This window comes from Mastigoproctus giganteus, chromosome 7 (assembly GCF_048544385.1).
Source record: "Mastigoproctus giganteus isolate SK-2022 chromosome 7, ASM4854438v1, whole genome shotgun sequence".
NCBI classification, from domain to species: Eukaryota; Metazoa; Arthropoda; class Arachnida; order Uropygi; family Thelyphonidae; genus Mastigoproctus; species Mastigoproctus giganteus.
The window spans coordinates 69,293,032-69,315,653 of NC_143581.1; the positions used below are offsets into that span (position 1 = coordinate 69,293,032).

Consider the following 22,622-nt stretch of genomic DNA (forward strand, 5'->3'; position numbering starts at 1 on the left):
GTTCTGATTAGCTGTTAATTGAGATGAAACAGAACGGGTAGCAGCGATTTTTGCCCAAGACTGTTTGTTCGTGACAGGTGAGCAATGGCTGCTTTCAGACAGCAGCACAGATGGTAAAATTGAGGTCAATTTTGGAGGTGGGATGCTAATTTGTTGGGCTGCCACTTGTGGATCGCACCTCTGTTCAACTTCTTGACACAAATTCATGACCGGGACTTCGCTGCTTGCTACATTAGGGAATTGAGATTCCTCTGAAAGGTGATTGGCTCCCTGAGTATTTGGGTACCATTCCAATTCGGCGGGATCGTGTGAGGTTAAAATATCTAACTCTGCAGATTGGGCAGTGGATTGAGTGTTGATTCTGTTAACTGGTTCATTTTGTTTGGAAAACTTTTGAAGCATCCGGTTTTGATTTGCATATTAGTATACAGATCATTAAGAGCAGACATCAGTTTATCTATTAACACAGATATGAAATTTCTTTGCAACTCATCTGCTACAGACTTGCTTATTGACTCATTCTGGATTTCTGGCCTTGGGTTGTCCTGTATGGACAGTGCGGCCGTTGACACTATTCCTGGCAAAGAGATATCAGTTTGGATCACTGCATTATTAGTGCTCCAGGCCTGAGAAACAGTTAATTTGTCTTTGGTACACGACGGTTGCAACAAGCTTTGTGATGAAAAACTTATTTCACCCCTGATACACCCCGGAGTTTTGCAACTGATTAACTTGGGTGTTTCGTTATGACAGTTATTGAGAGTATCGATTTAGCGGTGTTATGATTCTTTGAAATTACATCAGATGGCACATCTCGCGACAAAAGTTGTATACTGACCATGTTATTCATATCACAATTTTCGTTCATGTTGCAATGTTCAGATGGTCTGCTATTGACTTCATCTACCCCTTTTGATTTAAGTTTCATTTCGTGCAGGTTGCCACTTGAAGCATGGTTGTTCCTTGATGTATGCATCAAATTATAGATTGTGGTAACTTGTTCACTGAGTTTTTCGTTCCGTTGTTTTTCTTTTTCAGAACTCATGAGTTCTTGCTGAGTTGTTAATATCGTCCGGATTTGCTGTTTTAAAAGGTCCTGGTTGGCAATGACCGTGTCTAGTCTGTTTTGTAACTCATCTATATGGGATTTCAAGTCGTGATGATTTGTGTTGCTTCGACTTATTGACGAGTTTTGCTCTGAACAAATTTTATTAATTAACTGTAGAGTGTCTGTACAATTCGTGTCTTGTAGAGTGAGTTTGGGTCCAAAGGTTTCTATCTCTGAATCCTCAAAAGAGACTTCGTTATCTGATAATTCATCAATAATCTTAGAGAGCGCTTCTTTTCGTTTTTTATCAGATATTTTCCCAGTTCGGTTTATCTCTGTTGCAGTACAGCCAGCACAAATCCATTCTTTTTTTTTTTTTTTTTTTTTTTGCTTCATTTTCTTAAATGTACTATGCACCACTGAGGCACATTTGAGACAATATTCCATTTTGCAAATTATACAGAAAAGCGTATTTTTTACCTGATTCTTGCAGATCAGGCATGTCTCTGTTCTCCTCATCCTCAGTTACGAAAAAAGCTTGCTTTTTCCCCGAGAAAACTCAAAACACGCTGAGTTCAGTTTTCGTTGCTCTTCTAAGCAAATTTCTGCGTAACAATCACACAAGGCCTGGTCTCCGAGTTTCTATAGCTTTAACGGTGTTATTTGTGGCAGTCAAATTTGTTGGGGCAGGAAATAATTGTCTGCTTACAATAATGTTTATGGTTCAAGTCTCTGTGGGAGTTCCTTTGTCAAAAACGACCTTGGAGTAGGTACCAAACGACTCCCGTTCAAGGTCTTAGTGATTGCTTAGTATAAGCTTATGAGCAAGTATACATCATGTGCGTTGAAACTTGGCGTTGCCAGCATTAAAATTATAAAATATAATTAAAAAGTTACCTTTTAACTTCATTGCGGAAACGACATGTTCATCCAAGAGCTCACTAAATTCCGAGATCGGACATACAAAAAAATTATCATACTTTGACAACTAAACACACAAATTTTTAATTAAACGCAGAGCACTAAAAATACACAGCAGCGTGGTTACAGGGCATACCAACTCCCCATAACTGGACTAGTTCAAAGAGCTTGACAAATAAATCAGGTGGAAGTTAACAGGAATGCACCAGTTCTTGAGGCAAAATATACATGCCACACTTCCAATCCCCAAACTGCTCTTTAGTAAGTCTGGTATACATAAGGTATGTTAAGGAACATTGGAGAAAATTCTGTAAACTGCTCCACTCCAAAAGTAGAGTGATCTGAAAAGACTTCTGATCTTCTTTGGCCATGACAATAATCTTAGCAGCATGATTCTTACCTCCATGGAGGCAAAAATTCTCAAGGATTCCAGCTACATACCTGTCCTCCACATACATCACTGAAATTTATCTATTCTAGCTTTCCTTCCTAGCTCCATTAGAAAGTAATCTCAATAATATTAGGAAATTATCAGAAATGCACCAGTTCCCTGAAACAACAGCATTGGGGGTAGGAACGGTTTTAAAATTTCAAGAAAATATAATAAACTGAAAAAAAAAAAAAAAAAATGTTCCCACAATAAGGGGTCAGTCATCCTCAATGACACAAAACATGTACTGCCCAATCAAGAAAACACATTAAACCATACTCAAAATGCAACTGGAGGTAAGAAGAAACCAAACTTCGACAAGAAAATTAACTACAAAACTTCATAAACATTTTTAACAGCTTCAAGATATATAAACTCATCTGCATACTCTATCATTAGTGGAAAGGATCATCCTGGTATCCGTGTTGTTGGCATTAGTAGTGGTATATGATCCAAGAAATCATGCTTATACAGCATCAGGCAAAAAAAAAAATCTTCCCGTTCACATATCTATTCCAATAGTTTGTCTAGTGCTTCCTTTTGATAGTATATAACAGAGCTATGATGCTCAATACATTCTACATTGATATCAATATTTGTAGAAGAATATGTGAAGTTTACCTCAATATGATACGCAGAACACTTCACATGACATTCTCCAGATTTCTGGAGGTTATCATATGGAAGTGTTCTACATATCATATTGAGGTAAACTTCTCTTATTCTTCTACAAAGTTCTTCCTTTTATTTAAGCTATCAACTTCCACAACAGATGTAAGTTTGTTCCAACAACCAACCACCCAATGACTAAAGGCAAACTTCTGCACATCTATTCTGCAAGAGTGCAGAATAGATGTACGCCAATTTACCCCAATTGGAATTTATGCTCCCTCATATGTGTAGTCTGGGCAAGAGGTAGAATCCTGTCAGCATTCAGCTTACTCAATTCATTTAACGCCTTAAACAAGCCTCAATCGGTTTACCTCACAGGTATCTAATCTCCAGACACTGCAATTTTGAAAGAACTGAAGCTTTCTCGATAAGAGCAATCCTTTGTTCACTTCACCAATCTCACTGCCCTTCTCTGTACTTGTTCCAGCAGCTTTACATCCTTCCTAAAGTGGCACCTCCAGACCTGTATGTAGTATTCAAGATGTGCCTGAACATTGCCTTATAACAATGGAATAATCACCTCCTTGCCCATGCTAGCAAAATTCCTGTATATCATTGACCAAAACCCATGGGCTGTCCTGGCAGCCCATCTACAATGCATAGAAAACTTCATATCTGACTGAAGTTTATATATATTTGTGGTCCCCACGTCTCTTTCATTTTTCACTAACCTGAGTGTAGTACAACACAGTTGGTACATTACTCTGGGGTTACTGCTACCCATATATACAGTACTTTGCATATGTCAATGTTAAACTTCAATTGCTACCTCTCATCCATCTGCCTAACTTTTCTAGAGCCTGCTGCAGCAGCAACCGTCATTACTGCCATTAATCACCCTGCCAACCTTTGCATCATCTGCAAACTTCGACATTACGCCTGATATGCCTTCATCAATATCATTGATAAATATAGAAAGCAACAATGGACCCAACTCCAAACCCTGGTGGACTCCACTAATAACATTAGTCCATGCAGAGCAGCATCCATCAATTACAATTCTCTGTCTTCACCCATCTCTTTATCCATTACTTCAACCTGCCCTCAAGGCCACACTGATCCAATTTGTACAGCAGTCTTTTTTGTGCAACGGTATCAAAAGCTTTCCTGAAATTCAAGTATATGATATCAAAATTGCTTTTTGCATCCAGATCCTTTGTGACCACATCGTAGTATCCAATCAAATTTGTCACACAAGATTTCCCCTTAACAAATTCATACCGTATCTGTATTATAAGTGTGGTCTTGTCTAGATGATCCTGAATTACTTCTTTAACAAATGACTCCATTATTTTACCTGGAACAGAAATTAAACTAACAGGTCTATACTTACTCATGTCATCTTTTCCTTTTGATCTCCCCTTGTGATTTCGGGATGCATTCACACTTCTTCAGTCACCAGGGATCTACCTAGAACCCAAAAGTTGGCTAAAGGTTTGCTTACTTCTCTTTGCTGCCTCTCTTAATATAAATGGATAGATCCCATCCACCTCAGGTGTCTTTCTAAAGTTTAACTTCAACAATTTCTCTTCCACTTTCTTATCAGTTATTACAAAATCATTTAACTCCCTATTACAGTTTGATATACTTTTGATATCCACTTCCTTAAAGAATTCCTCATGTGTGAATATGGAGACGCAAAATACTCATTCAGTTTGTCAGCAACCTCAGCAAGATCATTAACAGTCAAACCACCAATATCAAGTGGACCAATCTGATTCATTCTCTTCCTTCTAGTGTTTACATATGTAAAGAGGTTTTTGCTGTTTTTCTTTGCATCCATTGCAAATGATTTCTCATAATCTGCCTTTGCTTGCCTAACTTCCTTTGTGATTTGATTACAGACTACTTTATATCTACCACAGGCTTCTGTGTTGCCTGATAATTTATATGCATCCCATGCACTTTGATCCTCTGCTACGTCTCATTAGTTCATCTGACATTATTTAGGCCTGACTTGAACCTTGAACAGTATTTCTTAGTTGGTATGAAAAGCCTAGTAGCTTCTATGATTAATTCCTTGAATGTTTCCCATTTAGAATATGTGATGGTAATATCATCAGTTGGTCTTGCTGTAGAAAATTTAAAAACTGTCTGAGACCACTGCAATCACCTTTACAAAAGCAAGAACCCTTTCCTTTACACTTTTAATTAAATCCCACATCAACATGCTGTGATCACTGCTTCCTAGTGATTTATTTTTATCTGCAAATTCTTAATGCATGAATAATCACTACTGATAATCGGGTCAAGAGTATTATTCCCTCTGGTTGACATACTGCTGTAGAAAAGAGGCATCCAATAAATGCACAAAAGTCATGCAAGTGCAAATTCCCAACCCACAAGGGTTGGGCATTTGCAAGTTAGCATTAGCATTAGTAGAGACATATGATGCAAGAAAGCAAGCTTATGCAGCATCAGCCAAAAAAAAAAAAAAAACACTTCCATTTCACCCCTCCGTTCGTTCGAAATACCTATTCAGCTGAGCCTTAAATTTATTTAGGCTATCAACTTCCACAACAAGGGATGGAAGTCTGTTCCACCAACCAACTACCCGCTGGCTAAAGGCAAATTTCCGCAAATCTATCCTACATCTGTCTTTCCTCAATGTCAATCTGAATTTATGCCCTCTCAGGTGATTATTCTGAGCAAGAGGAAGAATCCCATCGGCATTGAGCATGCTCAAACTATTCAAGGCTTTATACACCTCTATCAGATCACTTTGCCGTTGCCTAGTCTCCAGACACTGTAATTTACAAAACTTAAGCCCTTTGTTCCATTCACTAATCTTGTTGCCCTTCTCTGTACTTGTTCCGGCAGCGCAACATCCTTCTTGAAATGACGCCTCCAGACCTGTAAACAGTACTCAAGGTGTGACCTGACCATTGCAAGGGAATAATCACCTCCTTATCCCTGCTAGAAAAATTCCTGTATATCATTGACAAGACACCATGAGCTACTCTTGCAGCCCATCTGCACTGCTCAGAGAACTTCATATCTGCCTGCACAATTATCCCCAGGTCCTTTTCATTCTCTACCAATGTCAGTGTAATACCACAGAGTTGATACGTTGCTCTGGGGTTGCTGTTTCCCATATATAATACTTTACATTTGTCAATGTTAAACTTCATTTGCCACCTTTCAGCCCATCTGCTAAACCTTTCCAGATCCTGTTGCAGCAGCATAGCATCAGTAGTGTCCTTAACAACCCACCAACCTTTGTATCATCTGCAAACTTGAACATTAAGCTTGATATACCATCATCAATATCATTTATAAATACAGAAAACAATAATGGACCCAACACTGAACCCTGAGGGACTCCACTAATAACATTAGTCCACGATGAGCAGTGTCCATTGATTACCACTCTCTGTCTTCTCCCCATCAACCATTCCCTTTACCCATAGAAGCAATTTGCCTCCAATGCCACACTGCTCCAATTTGTGCAGCAGTCTTCCATGTGGAACAGTATCAAAAGCCTTTCTAAGATCCAAATATATAATATCAGTTATTCCCTGCATCCAGTTCTTTTGTGACTGCATCATAGTATCCAATCAAATTGGTCAGGCAAGACTTACCCTTAACAAAATCATGCTGTGTCCGAGCTATAACTGAAGTCTTGTCTAGATGATCTGCCGTGCTTCTTTAACGAGTGCCTCCATTAATTTTCCTGGAACAGAAGATAAACTCACAGGTCTATAATTACTTGTGTCAGCCTTTGATCCTCCTTTGTGAATTGGGGTCACATTTGCACATCTCCAGTCTATGGGCACCTCCCCTGAGTCCAAAGAAGCTCTCATAATTATGGCTAAGGGTTTGCTTACTTCCTTTGCTGCCTCCTTTAATATAACTGGATAGATCCCATCCACCCCAGGTGCCTTTTTTATGTTTATCCTCAACAATTTCTCCTCCACTTTCCTCTCAGTTTTTACAAAATCATCTAGCTCACTGCCAGAGTTTACTTCACTTCTGGCATTCCCCTTCCTGAATAACTCCTCATGTGTGAATGTAGATGCAAAATACTTGTTTAGTTTGTTAGCCACCTGAGCAGGATCCTCAACTGTTGAACCATCAATATCCAGTGGACTGATTCATCCCTTTGCTTCTAGAGTTTCTTCAAGTTATCCAATATCTGGAAAGTTAAAATCCCCCATTATAAAACAGGCTGATTTACTGGCTCACTCTACTTCTCTGTACAGTTTTCATTGTACTCATCTTATTCATTTTTGCTTTGCCAGTGCTTATGTCACACTAAACTCAATATTGAACTGGCCACCTATGTCACAACTGGAGTCACTGCCTTAGATTTTATGAGCTTCTTAACTAAGGGCACAACCTTCCCCCCATCCTGTCTGCCCTTTCTGTAAACATCATACTCCCCATATTCAAATACTGCTCCCTTATATTCGAGTGACAGAAAAATCAAGTTTCACATTCCAAATTTCAAGCAATATTTACAGTAAAAAACAACTACAGAGCCTCTTATGAAAATGATGATAATAATTATTTCAATGTTTCCAGGCATAACCAATATTTGCATATGTGTACTATATAAGTGTGTTCATGGGCTGCATGTATTATGGGCTAAAAAACCCAGAAAAACTCACGGGAAAATAATCTACTCCCTCTGCCTGAAATTGGCTAAATACAACTTTAAATGAAGATCTTAGAAATTCTGCCTGTTGTTGGCAGAACTGCAATGATGTGTACTGGGATTGGTACGAGGTGGTTTACCAAAATCACCAATACGTGAGTTAGAAGAAAAGTAGGATGCTGGCAGGTCAGTTTAATAGAACCATCCAGTTCTGACAGAAGTGAGGAATAAGCGTGCGTGTGTGTTTTGGCTATCCAAACAATTACAGCAAACTATTCTCAAGTGACTATATTTGTCAACAAAATTAAGAAAAAAAATTCACAAATTTTTTTTAAAAATTCTTATTTTAAAGCAGTTTTACTACATAGCAATAACAGAAGGAAGAACACTACTCGCTGTGAATAAGAAATAATTTATTGAACTGCATTTGCTGCTTTTTGACATAAACACACCAAATAACATTAATTTAAACACCAGTAAAAAAAGGGGAAATAACAGTGCATGGCTTTCAACAGCAGATTTTGGGGGAGGGGGTTATTATTATTATTATCTATAGGGTGCAACGAAGCCTGAGCCGTATGCTGCACCAACCCAAAAAAAAAAAGAAAAAAAAATTCTGAATTACCCTGAGAGAGAGAAGTAGAAGGGAATCACCAAGGGTGAAGAATTATGATTTTTATGCTGGGAAAATATTGCATACAATGTATTCACCACCACAGAGCAACTTGATGGCAACTACAAAGATGGAAAAATAATTTTATTGGTCCATGTCGGACATCTGTGGGAACTGTATACAACAGTATTTCCTGTAGTCAGATAGACTGTAATGTTATCAGAACCTCAAAAGAAAGCCGCTCTCTTCAAAACAAACTTTCCAAACAGCTTACAGCCAGCCAACTATACCAAACTGTATCCATACAGTCCCCAGTCATAACTACACAAATCACTGCATATTCAAAAGACAAGCCAGAACAGCTTTTTCATGAGGCTGTGATGTCATCCGTCTGTCAACTACAGGAAATAGTTACTGTTGAGAGTATATATCTCACACAAATGTCTGACACAAACCAATGACAATTTTCCCTCCCTTTGTGGCTGCCATCAAAGTCACTCTGTGGAGGCAAATACGTTCTGTGCAGATTTTTTCCAGTCTAAAATCGCCAAAGATCTGCAGTTGATGGCCATAATACTTTGGCCAAAAAGTATGGTAATCTCCCTAAGCCTCAGTTACTTTTTCTATTTTATTTTGGATTTTTTTACTAATCTTTGTTTAGCTTAGTACTATCTGGCCTATACATCAAAATATGGCAACTAGTGTTCAATAAATCATTTCTTATTCATGCAGAATAGTGGTTCTTCCCTTCATTCTTATTACCTTCTGTAGAAGGTTACTCTCCAACTCCTATATTAGTTTTACCATTTTCTGCAAAAACAAAAAGATGGAAAGAATACTTTTTCAAAAAAAAAACAGAGAAATTTTTATGTTATGAACTCTAGTACAAATTTAGACAGAAAACAGGTGAAAACAGGTTTAGACATAAAAACACTCTCCATTGTAAATTTGTAGATCTGGCAGCTATGGGGAATTCACTGTTATCTGCAAGTGCTTTATGGTAGGACATTCATTACGAAAAATACAAACAAACTTTTCTATATATCACTGACTTTGTGAAATCATATGTTGCTAGCCAATAAAAAAAATGGATATCATTAACCTGAGAAATTGAAATCTTGGATTATCATGAGGTAAAAATAAAGTGGCAAATATCAAAAAGATGTAATACAGTGGTACCTTGGATTGCGAATAACTTGGTCTACGAGTGTTTTGCAAGACGAGCAAAAATTTTTAATAAATTTTAACTTGATAAACGAGCAAGGTCTTGCAATACTAGTACAGTCAGTCCTCGTATAACACGTGTTTACACTACACGAATTCGATCATACACGATTTATAAATACGCGAACGATAGCTTATATAACACGAAGCGAATTCGCTTATGCACGATTCGCCTTTGTGTTTATAAGAAATGGCAGTCGAACAGAATCACCCCAACCGAACGCAACATGATAGGAATGAAGAGAAGATTCTGAAATGTATTTTTTTTTTTTTTTTTTTTTTTTATGTTTTTTATATCAGTGAAGAGGAAACACATTTCACATAATAACGTAAAAACCAACACAATTTCAGCTATCAGTATAATCGCAAATGCAATTAGATTGAGTTTACTACCAGTTTATAACAGATTCCACTAGCAGGAACGTAACTGGAAATTGTTTTTATTGTTTTATGGTAGTAACCCCTAGAAATGCGCTTTAGTAAAATGTGAGATGTTAATAGTGTATCTCTGCCTTTACGGTGTTGTTTATTCAACTGCTACACGCGCACAGCTTTGTTTATGAGTATCAAGCTTGCCTCCTCATTTTGTAATAGTGCGAGCGATGAATCTGTTTAACAACAATGCAATTGTCATATTTCCGTGAAATCCTCAAGAGAAGGCAAGTGTCATTGGAGAGGTTCCTTGTTAAAGTTGCACAAAAAGAAAGAGTCAACAGATAGAAGTGATTCCGTTAGTGACAGTGAAAGTTGTCCTACCACAAATCCGATTGCTTTATGTATATTAAATTTAAATATTAAAAATATGAAAAGGTATGTATGTATTTTGTATTAATCATTTTTACAGTATATGAATATATTTGAGTTTTGGAACAAATCATCTGGGTTTCCATAATTTCTTATGGGAAAATTCGCTTTGATATACGAGTGCTTTGAATTACGAGCACGTTTAGCATAAATAAAAACTAAAAATTAAGGAATTAAATAAGCAGAGAGGAGTTTGGCAGTCATTTTCCACAAATGTAATGAACTTGTATAAGAATCTAAAAAAAAGTAATCTTATGAACTACAAAAAAGATCAAACTGAGCAAATATGCATGGAAAAACAAAAACTGTAATTCAAATTCAAACAAGGAGAGAAAATTAATTTATCTTTCCACTTTTTTGAATGAAATAAGTTAAATGTTTGCTTTTCAAAACAACATAGCAATTTTTTTTATTATTATTATTTTTTTAAATGAACATAACTGGCATACCATCATCCATTCCTACAAGATCCAAAATAGCAACTGGAGATACAGGATGACTATTCCGGGATAAGAGCGATCTAAATTCTCTTTCCAGAGCATTACCACCAGACTCAAAAATAGAGGTCTAAGGGGTGGAGGGGGAAAAAATCATAATAATGTTCTAATACATACTGCAATCTTATTATATGTTAACAAACATGTTATACTAATATTAGTTTTATCACAAGCATTAATGCTAAGCAGAATAGCTTAAGCACACATGTATCAATAAATTTCATAGTGATACTGTCAAAATTCACCTTTCATATATAAAAATCTTATATTTTGTAAAAAAAAATCCCCCCCCCCACAATATGAAAAACACTGCACAATGCACTGCTTGATCATATGTTGTCGGAGTAGTTAATCGACAAAGCATACAGTCATGCATATATTATGAAGGGGGAAAAAAAAAACACTGTACAATGCACTGCCTAATTATCTAACCATTTTCTGAGTAGTTAATCAATGAAGGGTATGCTCATGCAAATACTGTGTAATGCAATGTAACTTTTCATGCTGTAAATGCAGGCAATTCCAATTCCCTGTTTCTGATTAGCAAGTTTTCACATGTAAAGTTTTCAAAGATTTGCAAATTTGATTAGTAATCTCCATGATTACAAAACCGACATCTAAGCATTCTCTCTCTCTCTCTCTCTCTCTCTCTCTCTCTCTCTCTCTCTCTCTCAACCCCCCTCTCCTTCAGGCTAATCTTAAAAAAAAGAAATATATACCATCATAATCAGCCATTTTCAATCCACTGCAGGATGAAGGCCTCTTCAGCAACTTTGCAGTTCCTTCTGTTTTCTGCAATGGCCATCCATTTACTACCCACAAACTCATGAATTTCATCTGTCCATCGCCGTTGTTGTCTTCCAGGTTTTCTTTTAGCTCTTCTTGGGTACCATTCTGTTATTTTCTTAGTCCATCTGTCATCATGTCTTCAAACTATGTATCCTGCCCAAGACCATTTTCGTTCTTTAGCTTTGATAAGAATGTCCTTTACTTGAGTTTGTTGCTTAATCCATCCTTCTTATCTAACAGTCTGATTCCCAATATAATTCGTTCCATTCTTCGCTGTGTAGTTCTCAGCTTCTCTTCCATTCTTTTGGCGGGTGCCCAAGTTTCACTTACATAAGTCATGGTGGGAAGTATACATTGGTTAATTATTTTACGTTTCAGACAAATTGGGATATTGCTCTTCAGTATGTGACTATATTTTCTGAATGCTATCCATCCAAAATTTATTCTTCTCTTGACTTCCAGCCATTTATCATTATTACAGCTAATGACTTGTCCCAGATAAGTATATGACTCCACCTTTTCAATTACTGCTCCTTCAATCATTATATCCCTTTCTTTGGCATACTTGTTCATCATTACTTTTGTTTTAGCCATATTCATCTTTATTCCAAAATTCTTACCAACTCTGCATAACTGATTTAAGATTTTCCTCTAATTCTTTGGGATCGTAGCTTATGGCCACAATGTCATCTGCAAATTGTAAATGGTTTAGGTACTCTCCATTCACATTGACTCCTTTCTGTGACCAGTCTAATCTTCTGAAAGCTTCCTCAAGGGCAGCAGTAAACAACTTTGGAGATATCTGTGCCTTGTCTTTCCAGTGCCCGAAACATTGCCTTATGCTGTATGGAGTCAAATGCCTTTTCATTATTATTATTATTAGCCATATGCTGTAAGGAAGCCTAAGGCTTATGCTGCACCAGCCAAAAAAAATTCCTGTGTTACCATGAGAGAGAGAGAGAGAGAGAGAGAGAGAGAGAGAGAGAGAGAGAGAGAGAGAGAGAGTCAGAAGTAGAAGGGAATCACCAAAAAAGCAAGAAAGAGAAGAATGATGATATCCAACTCATGACCATGGATTTGCCAAGCCCACACTCACCAGATGCGAGCCCCTGGGGTAGAATATAATCCCCAAATGCCAAGCATAATGGTGTTTTATATTCATTCGCTTTCTCCATTAGCTGTGACATTATGTGAAGATGATCCATAGTTAAGAATCCTGCCCTAAAGCCAGCTTGCTCTTATATATATATATATATATATATATATATATATACCACAGCAATTCTAACAGATAACAAGAACACAACAATACATTAATTATATACTTCATGTATTTAACCTTATTACATTGTTGTTGTTTGGAGCATTAGCAACTAAGGCCATATCGCTTGGGGGATATGCGGTGGTCATTCTCTGACCTTTCCGGATTCTCCATATTTGGTGGTCACGGGCTCGAACCCCGGTCTAATCAAGAAGTGTGTGTTACGCACTGCTGCTCCTGCCCACCTGGCTATGGAGGCACCACCTTATTACATATTCTGCCACTCTTTCCATTTACTGAATATGCATTCCCTTAATACAAAGATTGAAAGTTTCTTACTTTTACTTATAGTTCTTATCAGTTTTGGAAGTACAAAGTTCGACAAGAAAATTACGGACATATTCTACGTAAAAAAAATATACAGGCTGGCCTTGATTAATGTGATTAATTCGTCCCGCGAGTGCATCGTGCAAAAAGGAAACGCGTTAATCGAATATAATAATAAATAGGAAAAATGATAATTGGTCCTTGTCCTTCCGGAATGTCCATAAAAAATTTTAAAATTACCTTTTAAATAACTTTTTAACTGTATACAATGTAAAAGATAATGAAAATAATTATGGAATTAAATGTTTATTGCATAAAACAGCAGTTCCCAAACTGCGCGCCGCAGAATATTTTAAATTTTCGAGTGAAACAGCGATACTCGACATCTGTCAGACACTGCGCGAACTACTAGCTCCAGGTAGTTCACAGTTTCAGCATTTCTTATTAAGTTGTTTGGATTTAACTACTAAACGGAATTGTTAGGTATTTCTTTTGGTCTGGGTGCGCCTTGAAAAAATTACTGAGACACTAAGGGTGCCGTGAACCGAGAAAGTTTGGGAACCTCTGACATAAAATACACAATGAAGAAATGACTGTTGCGGAAATATTTGAACAGTGTTGACTTTCTCTTTTCATCAATCAATTTCTGATAGCCAACAACAATCTTCTCTGGGCCCTGGCGAAATAAATATCGCAGAAAACCTCAAACCTTTGTTTGAGGTTCTCTGCGATACAAAAGATTTCATCTAATTCTTTTACCGTTATCTCCTTCACAGTAATATTTTCATCTGGCTCATTTAAAAATTTGAAATTTTATGCAAGTGTGCATTGACTTTATTAGCAGGAGACAAACAAGTAACACGTCTTTTTCCAATGGCTGATGGAACACACCAAGGTGGGCAGCAGCCAAATGTTTGTTTATTGACCGTACGACTCGCAGTAAGCTTAACGCGCGATTCAAATCTTTTTCAACTATCGCATAAAAAAAAAAAAACGCATTAACTGGAAATTTGCATCGTGTAAAGTGAAAAGTGGTATAATTTTTCAAATAGCATTAACTGAAAATCACGTTAATCAAACTCTCATTATGCGAGGCCTGGCTGTATATATATATATAAATATATATATATATATATATAATGAGTAGCTAGAAGGTAATCATTAATGCACCGATATTAATAAACTATTTATGGGCTAATGCACTTGTGGTGGCAATGGATGCATTACATCCAATAATGCATTGTATATAGTACTTTTATAATATTATGGGAAGGATTATAGTAAGATAATATTTATTAAAATATATTTTTAATAAAGTAATATTTTCATCTGGCTCATTTAAAAATTTGAAATTTTATGCAAGTGTGCATTGACTTTATTAGCAGGAGACAAACAAGCAACATGTCTTCTTCCAATGGCTGATGGAACACACCAAGGTGGGCAGCAGCCAAATGTTTGTTTATTGACCGTACGACTCGCAGTAAGCTTAACGCGCGATTCAAATCTTTTTCAACTATCGCATAAAAAAAAAAACGCATTAACTGGAAATTTGCATCTTGTAAAGTGAAAAGTGGTATAATTTTTCAAATAGCATTAACTGAAAATCACATTAATCAAACTCTCATTATGCGAGGCCTGGCTGTATGTGTGTATATATATATATATATATATATATATATATATATATATATATATATATATATATATATATATATATATATAATGAGTAGCTAGAAGGTAATCATTAATGCACCGATATTAATAAACTATTTATGGGCTAATGCACTTGTGGTGGCAATGGATGCATTACATCCAATAATGCATTGTATATAGTACTTTTATAATATTATGGGAAGGATTATAGTAAGATAATCTTTATTAAAATATATACCGCAATAGACCTATAGAAAATGCATAGGATAATAAAATAAACAAAAGTTAGCATACAAAACGATAATAAACAACACTTATCGTTGTTTACCCAAAATTTAGATGACTGTCTGGGGTCAACCACCCAAATTGAAAGTAAAACAGTGATAATGGGTTCTCTGTTTCTGTGATGTAAGGCGAAATCAATTTTAAGGTTGAATAACCAAAAATATAATGTGATGTAATATAAAATGTAATAAATTTAGAGGTTACATAAATAATTTGAATCTAAACCATAATACAATAAGAAAGATTTTTTAATAATACTGCAAAGCACTCATTCATCATCGTTGACTGCTGTCGGGTCAACAATGATGAATGAGTGCTTTGAAAACAGTTCACAGATAGTGGTATGAGTCAACTGGCATATTGTCTTCGTAGTCCGAGTGTATACAATAATCTAAAAGGTCTTGAGATAGAGTTGTATTTTTAAAAGATGCAAAGTTAATTTCTGAAATAAGTCTAAATTTATATCCATAAGATAAAATATCTTCAAGTTCAGAATGGGCAACAATACCCAAATATCCAGAAATGATATGACCAAAGTTGTGATCTAATGTAAGGTAAGTAATTATTCTGTCTGCAAATACAGTTATTTAAGTCATAGGTATCACCACTTAAGTTAGAAGCAATTGTTTTGTTGTTACAAGCAATTAACTCAAAAGGTTTAGAGTTTTTGCTAGTAAGGAAAAGGTGATTATCCTTTTGTATAAGGCAATGGCCAGCCCACGCCTTGAGTACTGCATACAGGTTGGGAGGCCTCATTTAGGAAGGATGCAGAGTTGCTTCAGCAAGTATAGAGAAGGGCAACAAGATTGTTTAGGGGAATAAAGGGGTCCTCTTACCACGAAAGGCTTAAGTTAGTATTAGTATTGGTAACGGCCACATGGTGCAAGAAAGCCTATGGCTCATGCTGCACCAGACAAAAAAAAAAAAAAAAAAAAAAAAAATTGGAACAAAACAATGATAAAAACAAAAAAATAAATAAATAAAATAAAATAAATAACTAAATAATAATAATTAATAAAAAAAGAAAAGGAAATTAAACCTATCATCCTATGCGCTTCCCTTACCTGAAAGTACTATCCAGATGACCTTTCAATTTCCCCAAACTGTCGGCCTCTACCACCCATGAAGGCAACTTATTCTAGTAATTTATAACTCGCTGGCTAAAATAAAACTTCCTGCAGTCCAATCTAAACATTTCCCCCCGTAACTTGAATTTATGTCCCCTAGTTCTAGCAAATTGCAGGGGCTGGAGACTAGGCACCTGCAAGGTGATCTGGTTGAGGTGTATAAGGCCTTGATTGGGTTGAGAAGGCTCAATTCTGATGGGATTCTTCCACTTGCTCAGATTACTAACCGGGGGGGGGGCATAAATTCAAATTGAGGAAAGACAGTTGTAGAATAGATGTGCGGAAATTTGCCTTTAACGAGCAGGTAGTTGATTGTTGGAACAAACTTCCATCTGTCATTCTGGAAGTTGATAGTTTAAATAAATTGAAGGAGGAATTGGACAAACTTTTAGAGGGAATGGATGTGCGAAATTGTTTTTTTTCTGCTGATGCTACATAGGCTCATATGCTTGCTTTCTTGCATCATATGCCTCTACTACTATTCGTATCTAACAAAAATGCAAGTACTATGGCTGGTAATAGGCAAAAGATCAGTATGCATTACTGATACAAAAGATCAGTATGCATTATTAATGTTGATGTTATCCATAAATTTATGTTGGGTCTAAATGCCAAGGTTTTAAAAAAGCAAAACAGACTCACAATTTGTTGTGTATAAATGAACTAGGTGAAAAAGAAAGACCACTAATTATAAACAAAGCACTGAGGCCTCACTGCTTCCAAAAAATAAACATGTACAAAACTGAAGTTGAATGGCATGTAAATAAAAATGCTTGGATGAGTAGTAAAATTTTCACTCAGTGGCTAGAAAAGTTTAATGAGATTTTAAAAAAAGCAAAAATAGGAAAGTGTTACTTTTCTTAGATGATGCACCATGCCATCCAAAAAATGTTGAACTTTCAAATGTTTAGTTGGTATTTATACCTCCTAACAAGTGCTCTAAAACCTTGGGACCAAGGTGTCACTCAAACATTTAAGTTTTTGATAACTTAAGATAACTTAAGATTTTGATAACTTAAGTGGTGAAAATGGACTCTGCAGAAAATTCAGAATAACTGATAAAGCAAATTAATCTTTGTGATGTTGTTGATTATATCAGAGATATGGCAAGCAGTTTCGAAAGATACCATCAAAAAATGTTTTGAAAATTGTGGATTAACGTGGTAAATATAGAAAATTACATACAAGAGATATCATTCCTTGAAAAGGAAATTGATGCAGCTAGGAATAGTGTAAAATTTTCAAGTAAATTTAACTTTTGAGAACGATGTACAGATGTGCAATGATAACCTTGAAAACCAGAAGAAAAACTTTGAATGCCAAGGTATGGAACCAGATAATAGCGGACAAGCGTAGTGATAATGAAGAAAAACTTTGAATGCCAAGGTATGGAACCAGATAATAGCGGACAAGCGTAATGATAATGAGGCAACAAGTGAAACAGTAATACCATTGAGTTGTTGTTATTTGGTTTTTAGGAGCATTAGCAACTAAGGCCATATTGCTCCGGGATATATATGCGGTGGTCATTCCCTGACCTTTCCGCATCCTCCGTATTTGGTGGTGACAGGCTCGAACCCCGGTCTAATCAAGAAGCGTGTACTACGCACTGCTCTTCCTTCCCACCTGGCTACGGAGGCGTCATATATATATATATATATATATATATATACACACCATTGAGTGAAAAAAATTTAACTAATGCATTGTTAAACTTTCACTCAATGCAAACAAAGCAAACGTTTGTCAGTACTATTATGAAATAAAATGGTTAAATTTATTATTTCAAGTAGAAGATAATCTGAAAAGAGAATTATTAAGGCAAAAAGTGTTCAAACAAAACAGATTGACTTTCAAAGATTATTTTGGTCAACATCCTTAAATTGCTTTTTAATATTATAATTATCAATCACTTTTTAATGTTGTTACTATAGCAAATTACTTGGATCTTCATATAGAAATATTCCATAATATTACAGATGTAAAAGTATAAAATAAAAGAGATGCATTTAATTTCAATGTAGTATACCTTACAAACTGTAAATCTAATATATCAAAATCAGTGAATGCAAATATTTTATCCCAATACCTGAGGACTGCTTCTATTTGCTGTTGTTGTTATTTGGTTTTTAGGAGCATTAGCAACTAAGGCCATATTGCTCCGGGGATATGCGGCGGTCATTCCCTGACCTTTCTGCATCCTCCGTATTTGGTGGTCATGGGCTCGAACCCCTGTCTAATCAAGAAGTGTGTGCTACGCACTGCTGCTCCTGCCCACCTGGCTACGGAGGCGCTCTTCTATTTGCAATAAAAATACAACCTGTGCAGCAAACGTAATAGCATTGTAAAATAAGTTGATAAATAATTTCCCTATCACTTACCTGAAATACCACTTCAGGAAAGCGATAAATATAATTAATTTCAAAAAAATTATTTTCAGAACCATTGCTCCAATATAATTACCATAATTTATGGATTTAGAGCCATGTACATTATGTACATACGATACACTTTGCTTTCTTGGCGACTTAAGGCTTAGAAAACTTGTACCCACCAGCCTGCAAATTATAGTATATCATTTATTTTATTTTATGTTATTTTATCTTATTTTATTTTATAATAATACTGTTTGTTTGGGAATTTTTTAGGTACATCGGCATCTATGGCCATAGTGCACCATAATAACACTGTATATACTTAAGTTCATGCTAAGGTGAAATGCAAATTCAGATCAGGGTACTACTATAGGAACGGTTTGCAATCCCGGGCTTACACGAGCTACAACTTATATCTAGTATCGTCTTTAAGCTGTCCTACACTTTGTTCTTATTTCTCCGAAATTATTAGAGTAATCCGAGGATATAGGAGAAACTACTTATTTGTACTACTATATTTTCGCCTTCATGGAGTTCAGGTACTATTAGTTCCACAATTTTCAAAACATTTTTTGATGGTATCTTTCGACTATTACTATTACTCCCACTCTATTTGTTTTTAATCATCTTACTATCCAGATAGTAGTAGTAGTAGTGGCACGTGATGCAAGAAAGCAAATGTATGAGCTTATGCAGCATCAACCAAAAAAAAAAAAATCACACCATTCCCTCCAAATGCCTGTCCAGTTCCTCCTTAAATTTATTCAACCTATCAACTTCCACAATGACAGATGGAAGTTTGTTCCAGCAATTAACCACCCGCTGGCTAAAGGCAAATTTCCGCACATCTAATCTACATCTGTCTTTTCTTAATTTGAATTTATGCCCCCTTAGGTTCGTAATCTGAACAAGTGGAAGGATCCATCAGAATTCAGCGTGCTGAACCCATTCAAGGCCTTATACACCTCAATCAGATCACCACGCAGGTGCACTGCAATTTGCAGAACTTAAGCCTCTCTTGGTAAGAGGATCCCTTCATTCCCCTCACCAATCTTGTTGCCCTTCTCTGTACACGCTCAAGTAAATCTACATCCTTCCTAAAATGAGGCCTCCAGACATGTACACAGTACTCAAGGCGTGGCCTGACCATTGCCTTATACAGAGGGATAATCACCTCCTTTCCCTGCTAGCAAAATTCCTATATATCATTGACAAAACCCCATGACCTGCCCTGGCAGCCTGTCTGCATTGCTCAGAAAACTTCATATCTGCCTGCACAATTACTCCAGGTCTTTTTCATTTTCTAGCACCTTAAGTGTAGCACCACACAGTTGGTACGTTTCTCTTTGTGTTAACTTAATTTTAACTAATTGGCTATTTAATCACATAGGGTCACCACATGCACATTAACTCTCACTAGAGGGATTTGCATTTCTTTCATGACATCTATTGTTGTTACTACATCACGTCTTGGACACTGTAGATATGCCTTATGTCTTACATTTATTCTTATTTTATTTAATAAATTATGTTCTCTGTCGGGTCAACGATGTTCATTTTGTGCTTGCATTAATACTTTATATTATCTTTCTTTTGATTCAAAATTTTAAACTACCTTTTATGGTTTAGATTCAACATACTTAATCTCTAAATTTATTACTGTTATTATTCTATGTTAATTTAGCAGATATTGGTCATTACAGAAACAGAGAATTCCTTGTCATTTTTTTCCTTCAGTCTGGGTGGTTGGCCCCAGACAAAGTCACCTATATTGTCAGTAAATAGCGATAAGTTTTGTGTATATATTTTAATTTATATTCTCTTCTTTCCCCTTTTTTTGTTTTTTCCTTCTACTAACCTTACATTATCCCTTGCTTTTTCTATAAATCTATCTTGGTATTGCATAATCACTTTTCAATGCCTTCTACCTCAGCAGTATCCTTAGTCCATTAGTCCAGAGATATCTTAGTCCATTGTTATATTATTGTTCTTATTATTATTTGTTTATTTGTTTACTTAATTATGGCTAGTACACATCCTAATATCATACTATACGGGCAGAGTAGGGTAAACTTGATCCCAGGGGCTAATGCTCTGTACATATGTAATCCTCTGACACATTTTTTTTTTTTTTTTTTGTTTGGTAGTTGTTGGCGCATCGGCTTCTGTGGCCATAGTGCACCTCCCAAGGTTTTTGCAGTACTTTGATCCAAGCCCGAGGCGGGAATCGAACCCGCGACCTTTGGGTTGCCAGGCAGGCACTCCTCTGACACATATTCCGGACACTACACATACACATAGGATACACACCTCATACAGAGAAAATCAGCATCTAATTCTTCCAGCTTAAAATGTTGAAGATTCTACCTCTAACATCCACCATTCCCTTGGCTACCAAAAATTTAACACCTGTACTACCAAACTTTGTCATACATTTCCATATATGCCCACGTCACCATACGGACAATTCTAGGGATCCAGTTTTCTACAAATGCAACAATCTCATCTAGCTCAACACCTGCAACAGGAAATATGCTGGCCAAACTGACAACAAGCTACATCTCAGACTTAACCTCCATAGATTAGACAAGTAACTACATGAGCAACATTAAACGTAGCAGCACTGAACAGGAAATTGAACACAAGCATTTTCAGATACACCCCTTTACTAATATACTCATATCTATCCTAAAGCACATAATAAACCCTTTCACTAGAAGCAGAAAAGAAGAATTTTACATGCTCAAGCTAAAAACCCTTTACCCATATGGGCTCAACAATATATTTAACCACAGTATCATCTCTAATAGTATAAGAGATACAGGTATCTATGACAAGTTCCAAATAGTAAAAGGCCCAAATAAAACTAAACATCATAAAAAACCCAAACCCAAATGTAAGAACAACATAACATCACCAAAGAACAATATTGGTATTTTCTCACAGACCGTATCAGAATGGGACAGTTGTCATACAGAAATACAGAATATCCATAACCTTCTCTTTGGCACCAAAATTAGTGTCTTGAAAGTAGTAGTAGTAGTGGTGGTGGCATATGATGCAAGAAAGCAAATGTATGAGCTTATGCAGCATCAGCCAAAAAAAAAAAAAAAAAAAAATCACACCATTCCCTCCAAATGCCTGTCCAGTTCCTCCTTAAATTTATTCAACCTATCAACTTCCACAATGACAGATGGAAGTTTGTTCCAGCAATTAACCACCCGCTGGCTAAAGGCAAATTTCCGCACATCTAATCTACATGTCTTTTCTTAATTTGAATTTATGCCCCCTTAGGTTCGTAATCTGAACAAGTGGAAGGATCCCATCAGAATTCAGCATGCTGAACCCATTCAAGGCCTTATAAACCTCAATCAGATCACCGTGCAGGTGCCTAGTCTCCAGCCACTGCAATTTGCAGAACTTAAGCCTCTCTTGATAAGAGGATCCCTTCATTCCCCTCACCAATCTTGTTGCCCTTCTCTGTAGAGGCTCGAGTAAATCTACATCCTTCCTAAAATGAGGCCTCCAGATCTGTACACAGTACTCAAGGCATGGCCTGACCATTGCCTTATACAGAGGGATAATCACCTCCTTTTCCCTGCTAGCAAAATTCCTATATATCATTGACAAAACCCCATGACCTGCCCTGGCAGCCTGTCTGCATTGCTCAGAAAACTTCATATCTGCCTGCACAATTACTCCCAGGCCTTTTTCATTTTCTACCACCTTAAGTGTAGTACCACACAGTTGGTACGTTTCTCTGGGGTTACTTCTACCCATATGCAGTACTTTGTATTTGTCAAGGTTAAACTTCAGTTGCCACTTCTTAGCCCATCTGCCCAAATTATCTAGATCCTGTTGCAGTAGCACACTGCCATTACTGTCATTAACAACCCTGCCAACCTTTGTATCATCTGCAAACTTCGACACTAAGCCTGATATACCTTCATCAATATCATTGATAAATATACAAAACAACAGTGGACCCAACACCGAACC

General features: G+C 36.4%; 1 protein-coding gene across 2 annotated transcripts in view; it reads right to left on the reverse strand.

The window, feature by feature from the left end:
• The window catches only part of Exo70 (exocyst complex component 7), a 340,721-nt gene that overhangs the window by 219,120 nt on the left and 98,979 nt on the right, over positions 1-22,622 (reverse strand). For both annotated transcript variants that reach the window (XM_090377714.1, XM_090377715.1), the window contains one exon: positions 10,759-10,876. In XM_090377714.1, coding sequence (XP_090233840.1) covers positions 10,759-10,876 — 118 coding nt within the window. The remainder of the gene's footprint in view (positions 1-10,758; positions 10,877-22,622) is intronic.